This window comes from Polypterus senegalus, chromosome 17 (assembly GCF_016835505.1).
Source record: "Polypterus senegalus isolate Bchr_013 chromosome 17, ASM1683550v1, whole genome shotgun sequence".
Lineage (NCBI taxonomy): Eukaryota > Metazoa > Chordata > Cladistia > Polypteriformes > Polypteridae > Polypterus > Polypterus senegalus.
In genome coordinates, this window is record NC_053170.1 from 53,057,985 (window position 1) to 53,073,283 (window position 15,299).

General features: G+C 38.1%; 1 protein-coding gene across 1 annotated transcript; it reads right to left on the reverse strand.

The window, feature by feature from the left end:
• Positions 1-518: 518 nt before the first annotated feature.
• Positions 519-13,751, reverse strand: pef1 (penta-EF-hand domain containing 1). Its single transcript, XM_039739486.1, has 5 exons — positions 13,680-13,751; positions 5,984-6,320; positions 5,461-5,616; positions 5,212-5,355; positions 519-2,351 (listed from the first exon to the last, which is right to left on the reverse strand). The coding sequence occupies exons 1-5, from the start codon at positions 13,701-13,703 to the stop codon at positions 2,122-2,124; spliced, it is 891 nt and encodes a 296-aa protein (XP_039595420.1). The 5' UTR covers positions 13,704-13,751; the 3' UTR covers positions 519-2,121.
• Between the last annotated feature and the right edge of the window lie 1,548 nt (positions 13,752-15,299).

The following is a 15,299-nucleotide window of genomic DNA, read 5'->3' on the forward strand; positions in this document are numbered from 1 at the left end:
ACAGTGATCAGACTTCCGTAGTATATAACAACTGGTACCATTTTTCAAGAACCTAGCTGATAGGAATTATAAACAGAAGCCATTACAATATTCCTTTCAAAAGATAACAGACTGCATTGCTAAGCAATACAACCCATTGCTCCCCAAGATAATTACACAGACTAGGTTAAACAATCCAGACATTACTTCTATTGTATTAAAAACACACTGAATTATTTTTCATATTGATAATGAATTGCTTTGCAAGGTTACATTTCCATGTAAAACTGCAATATGATTAGACAATATACTACTGTTGATTGTTTAATCTAATATTATACCACAAAACAGGACTGTGAATACTTAAATGTTATGCAACTATATATTCAGCCACATTATGTGAACATGAGCCATGATGATTTGAAAGATCATGGGCAACTGTTATGACTGCACAGGAATGTGGTCCATTCAAAGAATAGTCATTATGGGAACTGCCAAGAAGGGATACAAAGTACTAAAACCAAAAGCCACACAAGGAATTCTGTTGAAAATGAATTGGAAATTAACTACAAGAATCCTCTGGACAGGTCATGAGAACATCTCTGGAACAAGAAGTCCCAACAGAAAGAAGAAAAAGTGAACAACAGGAAGAAAACGCCAAGCATATCTTAACAGTGTGGGCAATTGTTGGCAGAGTAAAATGACTCCATTGAACCTGACACAGGCAGCTGCAGATGGTTAGTTTGTGCACTTACAACAAAAAAAAAAAATCCTTTTTTGTCTCAGAATGATCTGGATGGTTGTGGTCTTACTACTTCTATCAACCATATATCATCCAGCAGAGGGCTTCCATGTAGGGGTGCTTTATTTTTTCCTTTTCTGTCACTTAATGTACTGTCATAGAATGTTAGGAACAATGTTAGTTCACTCACCCTGTTTTATCACTGTACTGTTAAAACACACTCACTTGTCGCACACACACTCACTCATCCCTGTGGTGTTGTCGCAATGCAACTTTCTGCCTCTGAATAATTTAAAAAGCTAAATGTACTAGAGTACTTTCATTGACATTTCTGTGTAATGGTGCCTGGCCAGTTAAGAGCAGAACCTGAAAGCAAGAGGAACTGTTTGGTCTCGGCCCTGCTTTATTCTCTATTTAAGTGTCCTTGTTTTTCTAGGTTGCATGTGAGCAACAAGTAGTCACAGAAGTAAAATAATTTTGTTCCAGCACGTTTATGTGGCATATAAACTCACATATCTCCTCTGGCTGCTAGCAACTAATAGGCGGTGCAACAGCCAGCCAGGCAGACTTGGGTGTTTATAATCTGTGAAGCTGCCAGACCTGATATGCTGTAGTTTCTCTCACCACAAACATCTAATTTGCTAACAAAGGTATCATCGTTACTTTTTTATATTTTCAATTTCTAACATAATTTTATTTTAGAAATATGTCAGTTAATAGTGTTGAACAAATACATAAAGTCAAACCTGCTAGCTTGCACAACCTACTTATAATTAATACAGCCTGATTTTGAAGCTCATCAAAACATCTAAAAAATTCAGTATTATTAATATTTTAAGTCTGACACTATGCTTGGGTTTAAAAAAAAAAAAAAATCTAAATGCAGAAAAAACATTACTTCAATGAAAATACAGCACAAAGCAGCCTGTACTATTACCAGAAGCACATCATGCTGTTCCATATTTGACGTCTTCAAAAGCTTGCTTGAGATCCAAGTCTCATCACCAACCACACTAAAAGGGGGAATCCGTTGCTATAGTGATTCAAACTCAGGAGTGGACAGCACATGGCAGTAACAAAGGCAATTCCTTTCTCTCAGATCAAATAATAAAACTAGGCTGTGGATTCCCTTTTTAAGATAAGCAATCACATGTTTTATAGCAAGAAGTCTAAAATTCATTAAACCTGTTTGGCACCAAAGTTCAAGACAAAAAAAAAAAAAACCACTTTGTAAATAATATATTATACTGGAAAACATTTATGAACATAACAGTACTTTCTTTATGTGGCTATTTGCTGTAAGAATCTAGATATAACAAAAATGATTTAAGATAGTGATGTCATAAAAAAAATTATACATATTATACTATAGTACAGTCACTTTAATTTTAAAGCCATGTTCAAATAAGCCGGGAAATGCTACTGGAAAGGAAATCCTCATAGCTCATGCGAACCGTCCCGGTCATCCTCTGGTCCTTCTCTCGGAATGCGTCAGTCATGCTGTGTATCTGGGTACAAACTTGAATGAAGCGATCTAATTGAATGGTATTTGAATTTCCTCTCTGGCTGTACCGAGACACTAAAGCCTGGGTAAATTGTGGGCTAAGATTATAGCCCATTTGTGAAAGTGCTGAAAAGACACAAATACAGATATTTATTTTGACACATGAGATGATGTTTTTTCTTAAACATTATAGTTGCTTTGACATACTTGGTTGATAGCAGAGGATCACAATACATCTGTAATTGTAACTTGAGCAAATATAAATTAAAATTTTTAAACATTTGTGCTCGTTCTCACAACTAATTTAATTCTTAAATAATGTTTTCATGTCACACTTTCCCACTGTGAATAACACAAGACGTTTACAGGCTTTGATCCAGAAGCACACCAAAATATAAGTACTTTATATTCAAAATATAAGCACTTATGACTAAAGAGAGGGAGGGAGAGACTGTACACTTCTGTTTCTGCATCAATATGAACTTTTTTGAATTAGTCTTCTCTTAAGTGTTCTCTGAAATTTGTGTTAGAATGGTTTTATTTTTTAACACTTCAGAATTACTTTTAAGTAATAACCCTAATAAAAATAACAATACTTCCCTAGACTTTATGTAATGCAATGACATTTTTATTTTGGAATGCAAAGACAAAAACTACAGTGAACATACACTGCTGGCCATTAAAACTGCCATACTAAGAAAGACATGAAATTTCAAAGTGATTTTTACATGTCAGGCTAATTATGATACATGGCATACATCATTAGAAGTATGGCTGAGTCACGCATGAGGAAAACACAATAGTCATTATTTGGTGTCTAGCTTTAAAGTGATGCCGCTTGCTATCTCAGGCCTTACAACAGACAACTAGTCCACAATAATTTTCCCAAGTGTCCAAAAAGGTATCATTTGCACTTCTCTCATTTTCCTCTAGTTTCTCAGCTTTGCTAACAATAAAAATGAATAACACAGCATAAACAACATACAGGTAAAATTCCGTTACAATGAATATCTTTATAAAGAAATGTTAATCTTTAGAACAAAATTTTCATTACATATTTTATTGTGTATTTTTATGGTCCCGACAGTTTTTTCCATATGACACGAGTCTATTGAAATCTTGTTACTACGAAAAACATTCAGCAGATACTTTCATTACAACAAAGTGGCCAAAAACCCATGAAATGTCTGAATGAATCATCCACAGAGTAGTTAGTTCTGTGGTCGCAACTCAGTTGTGCTCAACGATCCCCAAACAGAAACATTGTAAATTTTTTTTCTTTCTTCGAACTTTCCTCATACCATTTTTTTGCTGTTTGTTTTCAGCAAAACCTTTTGCTTGTTGCTTGTCAACATTTGAAAAACATCCATTGGAATTTAACTCATTGTCACCCTCCTATAGAAATGAGAGGCACAAAAAAACGATAACAGTTCACATTAGGAAAAAAAAAACTTAATATTTTTTCAGGTCTCGATTCTGGCAAAAAGAAAAAAGATGTTGCCAGTAAATTCGGCATTTCGGCATCGACACTGTCAACTTTCTTGAAAGACCGAGAAAAAAAAAAAGAAGAAAAATCTCCGGATGCAAACGTATGCAACCTGCTGCATTTGCAGAAGTTGAAAAAGCTGTTTTTATGTGGTTCAGTGATGATTGTTCAACACAAATTCCTATTAATACGGTACTCATTCAAGAAAATGCGAGGTTTCTGAACTCTCTCGGGACCTTCCTCAACTGGACAACATGCCGAAGAGCGTTCCCAAGTGCGATCACCATGTCTGTGGAAGACAGTTTATCCATTGCCGGGGCAACAGCAGGCTCACAGCTCTGCTGCGGCTCGCCACCAAAGCAAACAGAAAAGATCTCAATGGGTGATGCAAGGAACATAGTAAATGCAGGGCACTGTATTACTTGGCCACTAACCTGGCCACAATCCTGCCTGACTGCTGTGTCTGTGTATAGGAGAGTGGCAGATCACGTTACAATAAATAACCGTGCTGTTCCCGTCTCAAGCTGAATAAAGCTGGTTTTGCTAAAGTACTAAAACTCAGCATCGTGTTTTGGGGTGCAAGACAGGGACTTATAGCGCGACCACAATCTTTTATGCATTGCTTCTGTGGCGTCTCACTGCACTGCTGTGAGCCTGCTGTTGGCCCTGCCCAAGCATTGGATAAATAATCCTCCACAGACTCGGCAATTGCACTTCGGTGTGTAGCCCCACTGGGTGGTTTTGGCAATATCCCAAAAGAGTTTAGAAACCTCACAATATGAAGAAAAAAAGAAGGATGATTCAGCTTCTAATTGATAACTGTGCTGCCACAATATGCTTCCACATTTACATAATGTTCACGTTGAATTTCTCCCACCCAATTGCATAGCAGTGCTTCAGCCACTGGATTTGGGCATCATTTGCGCCCTGAAAGTGTATTTTCACAAGGAAATGCTGAGAAAATTTTTCTTCAGCATAACTTGTAGACAGAAGGAGAGTAAAATTAATGCAAAAGAAGCTATTAAAATGATTGCAAAAACCTGGACACAAGTTTAAGAAAGCACTATAGCAACAAATACAGAATCTCATAGCAACAAAATTTTCATTACAAGAAAATATTTTTGAGGTCCCTGGCAGTTTGTTGTAACGGAATTTTACCTGTATTGTATTAAACAGCACATACTATATGACAGAAAGAAGAGAACATTTTAACAGGACAGTCCTCAAAAAGGTAAAAATAAAGGTTAAAAACCGGAACATTAAGTGTAAATGATTTTATTATGCAAGATGGCAAGATTGCTTATTCCAACTCAGTGTGAACCTTATGGTACATAGACAGACAGCCTTGGAATGTTTGGTGGAAATAGATCAAACATTTCTTTGCAAACCTTTCAAATAGCAGGAAAAGTACAATCAAAAGATCTCAACCGTTTTATTACTTTTTAGATCAATAAATTCTAACAATTTTTCTGTAATGTTTCAATTACTTGTCACACTCACCTTGGTGAAGTTCACTACCACTGATGTTCCCTGATCTATCGCGATCAAACTGCTGGAACATGGCTTTCCACTGCTGTAAAAATCTCCACAATTCAGAAAAGCCAAACAAATCAATTCTTCCCGAGTGACTTCTGTCAAATATATCTATAAAAAATAATAAGTGGGCATTAATCAGGGAATTGAAAAAATATGGAAGTATTTGAAGTAATACCATTCTCTCATACATATCAAATGTAAACTAGGACTCACTCATCATCATTAAGCATGTCTCATCACTGAAAGTAGACCAATTTGAGTTAACCAGTGCCTGTCTGAGCTCTTTCTGAGTAATGTATCCACTGTGGTCTGTGTCCACTGTCTGAAACCACTGCATTGCTTCTGCACTCACACCTGGAGGTATGTTACCTAAAATAACAATTTATTCAATCATTATAAATCAGTCAAATCCTCTTTATTGTCATCGCAGCCATATAAAAGTACACCAAAGCTGTGGCATGCTCCAACAAAAGAAAGCATACACTGTCACATATTTTACAACAAAGTCCAGAAGACAACACTGTACAAAACAGGTGCCATACAGTAACACAAATAAAAAATTATTAAGTTATTTCCTTAAGTTGTTACATTATTAAAGTTAATATACTAACCTAGTTTAAAAAAACAGAATAGAAGCAGAGTTAATGATTCAAAGGAAGATGGATCAATTAAAGAATTATTAAAAAAAAAGGTTTATTGCCAAGAACAATTCCAAAGTAATAACCACACACACTACCTGCTGGCGCTTGCTGACCATAAGGTCCTCCTTGTCCATAACCACCATATGGAACACCAGGTACCTGCCCTCCAAATTGCGGTCCTCCAGTAGCTGCTCCACTATATGGTCCTCCAGGAGCTGCTCCACCTGCACCCGAAGAAACATATGAACCAAAAGGCCCACCAGCAGTGGGAGCTCCTCCATAACCACCACCACTCTGGAAACTTGCTCCACCATATTGGCCACCAGGAGGTGCGGAGCCACCAAATGGACTACCGCCATAAGGGCCGCCAGCTGGGGCCTGCCCTGAATAGTAACTACCTCCAGGGGGTTGTCTAGCCATTCCTGGATACCCCTATAAGAAAAGTAAAATAAACAGGAAGGGTAAATCATTAAAAGTCAAATGTCTGGAATAGTCCTAGGACTTTGTAACCAAAAAATGACACTCCAGATGAGATAACTGTCTTTACAGTTTCAAGTTGGCACACAATAAACTTCTGAATTAAGATGAGAAACAAACTATTTTAATAGTTTAAGAACAAGTAAATTCATATTGTAATTAGCACCTTTACAGCTTGAGAATTTCCCTATGATTCTGAAACAAATATATAAGTTCAATAACTACAAATATTATTTTCAACCAACACCAGGAGCAGCAGCAAGTAGGGCCTACTAGGTTGAGACATTTTTCCTCTACAAACAGGAACTTAAAGGAGATTACTTGTATATTGACCTAATCAAGACCAAGTAATTTATATTCACATGCAAATAATAGATAAGGAATAAATACAGTGGTGTGAAAAACTATTTGCCCCCTTCCTGATTTCTTATTCTTTTGCATGTTTGTCACACAAAATGTTTCTGATCATCAAACACATTTAACCATTAGTCAAATATAACACAAGTAAACACAAAATGCAGTTTTTAAATGATGGTTTTATTATTTAGGAGAAAAAATCCAAACCTACATGGCCCTGTGTGAAAAAGTAATTGCCCCCTGAACCTAATAACTGGTTGGGCCACCCTTAGCAGCAATAACTGCAATCAAGCGTTTGCGATAACTTGCAATGAGTCTTTTACAGCGTTCTGGAGGAATTTTGGCCCACTCATCTTTGCAGAATTGTTGTAATTCAGCTTTATTTGAGGGTTTTCTAGCATGAACCGCCTTTTTAAGGTCATGCCATAGCATCTCAATTGGATTCAGGTCAGGGCTTTGACTAGGCCACTCCAAAGTCTTAATTTTGTTTTTCTTCAGCCATTCAGAGGTGGATTTGCTGGTGTGTTTTGGGTCATTGTCCTGTTACAGCACCCAAGATCGCTTCAGCTTGAGTTGACAAACAGATGGCCGGACATTCTCCTTCAGGATTTTTGGTAGACAGTAGAATTCTTGGTTCCATCTATCACAGCAAGCCTTCCCCAGACCATCACACTACCACCACCATATTTTACTGTTGGTATGATGTTTCTTTTTCTGAAATGCTGTGTTCCTTTTACGCCAGATGTAACGGGACATTTGCCTTCCAAAAAGTTCAACTTTGTCTCATCAGTCCACAAGGTATTTTTCCAAAAGTCTTGGCAATCTTGGAGATGTTACTTAGCAAAATTGAGACGAGCCCTAATGTTCTTTTTGCTTAACAGTGGTTTGCGTCTTAGAAATCTGCCATGCAGGACGTTTGTGCCCAGTCTCTTTCTTATGGTGGAGTCGTGAACACTGACCTTAATTGAGGCAAGTGAGGCCTGCAGTTCTTTAGACGTTGTCCTGGGGTCTTTTGTGACCTCTCGGATGAGTCGTCTCTGCGCTCTTGGGGTAATTTTTGGTCGGGCCACTCCTGGGATGGTTCACCACTGTTCCATGTTTTTGCCATTTGTGGATAATGGCTCTCACTGTAGTTCGCTGGAGTCCCAAAGCTTTAGAAATGGCTTTATAACCTTTACCAGACTGATAGATCTCAATTACTTCTGTTCTCATTTGTTCCTGAATTTCTTTGGATCTTGGCATGATGTCTAGCTTTTGAGGTGCTTTTGGTCTCTTCTCTGTTTTCTCTGTGTCAGGCAGCTCCTATTTAAGTGATTTCTTGATTGAAACAGGTGTGGCAGTAATCAGGCCTGGGGGTGGCTACGGAAATTGAACTCAGGTGTGATACACCACAGTTAGGTTATTTTTTAACAAGGGGCAATTACTTTTTCACACAGTGCCATGTAGGTTTGGATTTTTTTTCTCCCTAAATAATAAAACCATCATTTAAAAACTGCATTTTGTGTTTACTTGTGTTATATTTGACTAATGGTTAAATATGTTTGATGATCAGAAACATTTTGTGTGACAAACATGTAAAAAAATAAGAAATCAGGAAGGGGGCAAATAGTTTTTCACACCACTGTAACTATGATGCTAATTGTTTTTCTGCTACTTATATTCTTGAATTTGAATCATAATTTTTCCTTAGCACTGCTTTACACCTCATAAGAAGTCAACCTCCACTAGGCTGTTTGCCTCCTTTACACCATGCATTAATATACACTTCCTGTTATCTACTCAAAATTGGATAACACTTGACCATATTAGAAAAACATGTATTTATCAAGCATCTCAGAGTAGGAAAATGGTTTTAACTGCTTAAAAATTCTCAGAGTGACAAATGTGGTCCTCATGTTCGAAGTAGGAGTAACAGTATTTGATCAATTTTCCAAATTTTAGGAAACTACTCCTAATTTTAGTGGGTTTTATTAGAGCTCATGGGCTGTTCTGACTCGCTATGTGCTGCCAAAAGTTGGCATTCAGGCAAGAATTGGCACAAATCCCAGGGAAGGTAAAATGTTTAGGAAATACTGGACAACAATGAACTTGTGAAAAAAATATGAATTTAACAAAGATAGAAACTTATTTATAATAAAACTTGTATGTCAAGTGATCGCTCCATCCACAAGGAGAAGCCACATGCTGTCAACTAAAATGAAAGTTTTAGTAACATTATATGCAAAAAAACAGCTTTGCAATACCAATACTTTGGGATATGTCACAATCAAGAATCAACCATTTTGAATTCTGCTCCAGTCTTTAAACACCCTTACAATATGTAAGATAATACATAGATTTACACATTTTCCTACCATGTAGGGTAATGTTAAAGAAGGCTGCATTCATGCAAATTGGCACACACATAAAGATCACTGCTCAAAGTGTGCATCCACACGCATATGTGAATTGCAAGCAATATCACAGTATCAACTGTAGGGGGGTCATGAATGCAACCTGCGTTGTAGTAGCCAGCGTATTACCCTGAAGGGAAGCAGGGCTAGGCGGGTGATAGCAAAATGTTATGCAGGTACGCTGAGCTCTACTGTACATTCCAAACTCCCCTTGAACATTCCTATTATATATTACAAGTCTGGGAGGGCTCAAGAAGGCTGACAGCATTGGATAACTACGGCCTCACAGAAAAAAGAGTGGGATCACAGAGACAGGCATGGCATGGCACAGTGGAAGATGACTGGGACACTGGAAGAGTGAATTAGACTTCATAAAGCAAACAGTAACCATGTAACTATTACTTTACAAGGTGTTCCAGGTGGCCATAAAAGCAGAAAGGTGATTAATCTTCAAGTACAGCTATGGATCACCCATCCATTTGTTTGCTGACCAGGCTTTATCCTGAGCCAGGTTGTGGGGAAGCTGGAGCCTGTCCAAGCAAGATAAGGCACAAAGTAGGAACAATCCATGGAGTATTCATTGAATGAATGTGCCCAATTTCCAGCTTTATATTAGAACAATCTAGACGAGAACAGGCCATTCAACCCAACAAAGCTCGCCAGTCCTATCCACTTATTTCTTCCAAAAAACATCAAGTTGAGCTTTGAAAGTCTTACTGTCTACCACACTACTTGGTAGCATTAGAAGTATCATTATAATTATCTATATATATAATTCACTAAGGCAAGACAACCATGAAAAGCACGACAGAAGGGGCGTGGATTCACTAAGCCGACCTATGGCGCACACAGGAAGGAGCCACGCCCACCAACTCCAAGACCATTGGATACGACGACAAATCGCAGGGCCACGCCCACCAACTCGGACGCGACGACACAGAAAAAATGGCGTCATTTATGTTCGTCTGTCGTAAAGGCCACATGCAGTGTAGGTCAGGTTAATGTCATGTACCTCCGAGCTACGTTGACTGTTCATAGAGGCATGTTTCTCGGAGGTGAATTGCCATATGCAGCGTGTGAAACGGTTTGCGAGGGGTATCCCATGGGATCCTTAAAACAATCCTTTAAAACTGAGGTTAAAGCACAATGAAGGAATCAGTCTTTAAAAACCAATAAGCCCTGTGCCTCTGTTTCATTACCGTCTCACCTGCTTCACCAATGCAGGCCCTGCAACAGTCGAGACGCTCTGTCAGCAGCTGACCTTCTCTGTGCCTGACCGGTTCACACAGAGGCAGCGCAAGAGAAAGCCGCGCCAGAGACAGACAGACAGAGGCACACACACAGGCAGCTGGTGGGCGGCTCTCCGTGAGTTTCTCTTGCGAGCGGACACATGACCAGGCGGTGTGTATGCTTCAAGAACGAGGCTGGACGCGGCTTGCGACCGGGCACATGAGCAGGCAGTGTGTATGCTTCGAGTGCAAGGGTGGACGCGACAGGACCATCTAGGAAAAATCGCGGATGATTCGCTGTATGATGTGATTCGCTGATGTGAATGCTGTATGCGGCGTGTAGAACAGTTTCAGAGGGTGTCCCTGTGTCTTTCCAGAAGTGTTCAACCATCAATAAATAATTATGCGCTTGTTATGCCGCTGGTTCATTATTGTGTTGTATTTTGCTCTCTCCAGAGTTCCATCTTTTCATTCACTTACTGTTGTATTCTCACACTAACCTGTTTTAGACAACCGTTTCTTTCCAGAAGTGTTTACCATTCAATAAATAATTATGCATGAGATTGAGCGTGTGTCTAGGCGTGGGTAAGCCATTGAACCCCATTCGGGCTGCAAACCGTGGAATTGCCACTAAGTGCGACTCATACGCCCCACTGTTTTCGCCCCTACCCTTTGTACACACCCCCCTCCCACACGTTGACCGTTAATAGAGGCATGTTTCTCGCGGAGACGAATCGCCATATGCAGCATGTAAAACTGTTTGCGAGGGGTATCCCATGGGATCATTAAAACATTCCTTCACAACTGAGGTTAAAACACAATGAAGTGTGCAGTCTTTAAAAAAACGAGTTTTCGGTTACGACGCACGACCGGGTGCAGCATAGCAAAGTGTTGTACACGCTACATACAGCAATTCGCATCCGTGACAAACATGCGTCTTCTTAGATGCTCCTGCACTTTGTACACACCCCCCTCGCTACGCCACACGGACGATTGTGTGTTGGTTCGTTCCATGCATTGTTACAATGTTGCTTTTCTTGCTGATTTATTACATTACCGATTTTGCAAATGTTAAATTTTCTCCCTGTTCTTAAAAATTATTAAAAAACCGGCCTGATTATGCGGCATATGGTACGCGGGTTGGCTAGTTGTGTATAATTCATTGTGTAGAAAAAGTCCTAATGTTTCTGCAAAATTTACCCTTAACAAGTTTCCAACTGTGTCCCCGTGTTCTTGATGAACTCATTTTAAAATAACAGCCTCTATCCACTGTACCAATTCCCTTCATAATTTTAAACATTTCAATCATGTCACCATTTAGTCTTCTTTTCCTTAAACTGTATAGACTCAGCTTTTTTAATCTTTCCTCATAATTTAACCCCTGTAGCCCTGGAATCAGCCGAGATGCTCTTCTCTGGACCTTCTCTTTTTGTAGCCTAGAGACCAAAACTGCACACAGTATTCCAGGAGTCCTCACTAGTGCATTATAAAGCTTGAGCATAACATCCTTGGACTTGTACTCCACACAACAAGGCGCTATATAACCTAACATTCTGTTTGCCTTCTTAATGGCTTCTGAACAATGTCAGAAAGTCAACAGCTTAAGAGTCCAATACGACTCCTACATCCTTCTCATAAGGTGTACTCTTGATTTTTCGACTGCCCATTGTGTATTCAAATCTAACATTACATAGTAATATTTACTCTCAATTCATGTAACTTGGAGCAATTCCTTCTTCCTTAACTTATTACTAATTTGAATATAAATATTATGATGGTCATCTTAGCGTTAGTATCAGAAAACTACAAAACGTCATCATGAGTTACAGTTTGGAGCTTGAGGTGTCGAAAGATTGTGACGTCATTCATTCAATACTAGCTGGGAGTAAGAATAGGATGTTTCATGAATATTTTTATATCCTACTGTGAGGCAGGAGAATTCTTATCCTAGTATGACTCTTAAAGAAATTCCTAGGACTGATTCTGATAACTCTTGACAAATATGGTACTCTATCTATACTATTTTGTGAAACACGTGAATGTTTCATACCCCAGTTATTAAATATTTAAAAAATGGCTCACAAACTGGTCATCTGCATGATAGCACATACAGAAACCTATTAGTGATTGCGACAACATCACAGTATCATTACAGAATAACCAGGAAGACACAGTTTCCACATTCAGGGCAAAAAAAATAAATGTAGTGATTAGTTCTGGGAACCTTCATAAACATGTATCTGAAACAAAACAAGAATCAGGTTCAGGTTGTTTACTGTTGTTGGTGGAAAAGCAGAATTTCTCCCCATCCATTAAACCTGTTTTTTCCCTGGGTAGTAGCTTTGCAGCACATGATTAAGTTCACTAGAGTCAAGGCAAAAATTTAGCCGTCTGAAAATAACACACTGAAAAAGTACAATCTTAAAAGATGTCAATAAAACACAAAAAGCTAATTTCTCGGTTACTTAAAAACTCCTTTGATCACACCATTTAAACAAAAACAGACAAACGTCAATGACTTCTTATAAGAGTTTAACGATGAATGAAGGAAAGTAGGTCATTTTCCGCGACACTTCAAATCGCAGGAAACAATTCTCAACAGGTCTTCGGATAAAATTAATCAAAATCGTTTTTATACAGTATGCAGAATTATCTTCTATAAATGCGCATGCCGTTTTCGTCTAATGTTGTGTTAGAAACCTGCATCCATGAACCTCCGTACTCTGCCTGGGAATATCTACTTGGGCTTTCCACGGGGAATGTGGCGTAGGTCGGGCACATTCAGGCACACACCTATCCTCACGGCAAAGTCGCCGATTAACACCTATGACTTTCGGACATAGTTGAAATACCGGCAGTGTCTCTTTATGTAATTCTGATGCATCAGAAAAGCAGTTAAAGTAACAAACATGTTTTTTTTTTCAGCCCTTCGCTGAATTAAAACACTACAATTACTTCTAAATTATTAACGCCAATTTTACTTCAAGTCAGTAGTTACCGTTCAGATTTCAGGTGACTTTAAGCGTACTTGAGACCACCTCTGCATGGATCACTTAGATGCTATGACTAAAATAATGTATATAACTTGTAGCAAACAATTTTCAAAGCCACGAAATTTAGGAAAAACTGCCGTGCTTTATGTACTTCTACCATGTTTTAAACCCTTATTCTCGAGGACAAGAAACACCCCTAACAAATACCACGATTTACGGGAAACAAACACACTGCACCGACTAAAACTTATAAAATGTCAGTCATTGCAATGCGTAGTATTAAACTCAAAGATGTGTTTTAATAAAGAGTTTGCTTTGAAACCCGGAAGATCAACGCCTTACCTGCCCAAACGGAAAACTAGCCATTTCTGAATTGACGTCACTATGACGCGACTAAGACTTGCTAGATAGTTCCGCCCATCTAAAGTAGCAATTGGTTGGCTTTGACGTCTGTTTTATTGTAACGTTATGTACTACGATTAGTATGCAGAGATTGGTGGGTAGTTAAGCCAAATATGTGAAGCTAAGCCTGTTGTTTAGTGGGCGTTGCCACTGAGGAGTTTCTCAATTTTTATGCGATTAAAAATAGTTGAATAAACTCGATCGACGCCGATCGTGTTACTTTTTAATTTTTTTTTAATTTTATAGACGCAAAAAATATTGCAGTGAACTACAATCGATCAGGGCGATGCTGACTCATAGTTCCGGAGACCTGGGCCAGTTCATTTTCATTACGAGTACAGTAAACGTATAGGCTAGTTTGTTTTATGTCCTTATACTTACTGGCTCAGTATGGATGTCTGAGTAGACTAATATTGTGTCCAGGATTGGTTTCTGCCTTGTGTCAGGTGGCACACCCATTAATGGAAAATGCGGATTCATAAAAAAGAAAAGTATAAACATAAAAATGAACAATACACAGACTTCCAAAGATTAGCATTTTGTTGCTTGCCTCCGTATTACAATACAATGAGTCAGTAATTCCGACTACTTTTCCAGCTACATGTAAGTTGCGGGCCACCTGCTTAAATGTAATGTAGCAATACCATAAATCTTTAATTGTTTTTTTTTTTTTTAAATATACTTTTTAATCTGAGGACCTAAAATAAGAAGTCCTTATCAACAGTGGGACCCACGAAGAGGCTTATTTCTATAAATTAACAAATAATAATTATAATAATCATAATAAAACGGTGAATTTTTGTTCCATTCAAGTATATTTCTTACATATTACTTAAATTAGAAAAGTGGAAAGCAAATATATTGTTAATAAAACAGTAAGTACCTTTCAAAACATGGAACAGATTCCTCAAGAATATCACTGCGAGTATAAATGTTTAGTGTTAAGGTTTAGTAAATCTGAGAAAAAGAAATTATTTGTAATGAGTGGTGCTCGAGGATGTGTTGAGTTTAGAAAGGTCAGTATGAATGACCACTTAGTCTCTTGTCTCATGGCGATACAGGATAAGAAATTTAATATTACAAATAAATAGTCAATGCTGTTTATTTACTTTGTCCCAGATAACGTTTTTAAGTAAAGTTTTTCAAATGAGCTTCATCGTTAACAATACATTTTTGTAAATAAATTCACAAATAGTTTACCATTTCAGTTTTAATCTGACAAATCACTAAACTACGTAAAACGTTGTGTCACGCAGCTAAATTATTACTAACACATTTTTGTTCATTGGATGTATTTTATGTGGGAAACAGGATCAATGTTGATATAAAACTAACGAACAGTGCGGTTTGAAATGTTTAATCTTACTGATTTACAGCGTGCTGAATTATCAAAGGCTCGGCTCTATAGCCTGTGTTACCCTTTTTATGTTTTTCGGTGTTCTTACAGTTCTCATTGATCCAACAAATACGCCCTTCACACTACCAGTAGACTGAGATTTATTGGACCACTTTAAAATATTGTAGCAAGATACTGTAGCAAGAAATATTGTATGGCAAAAC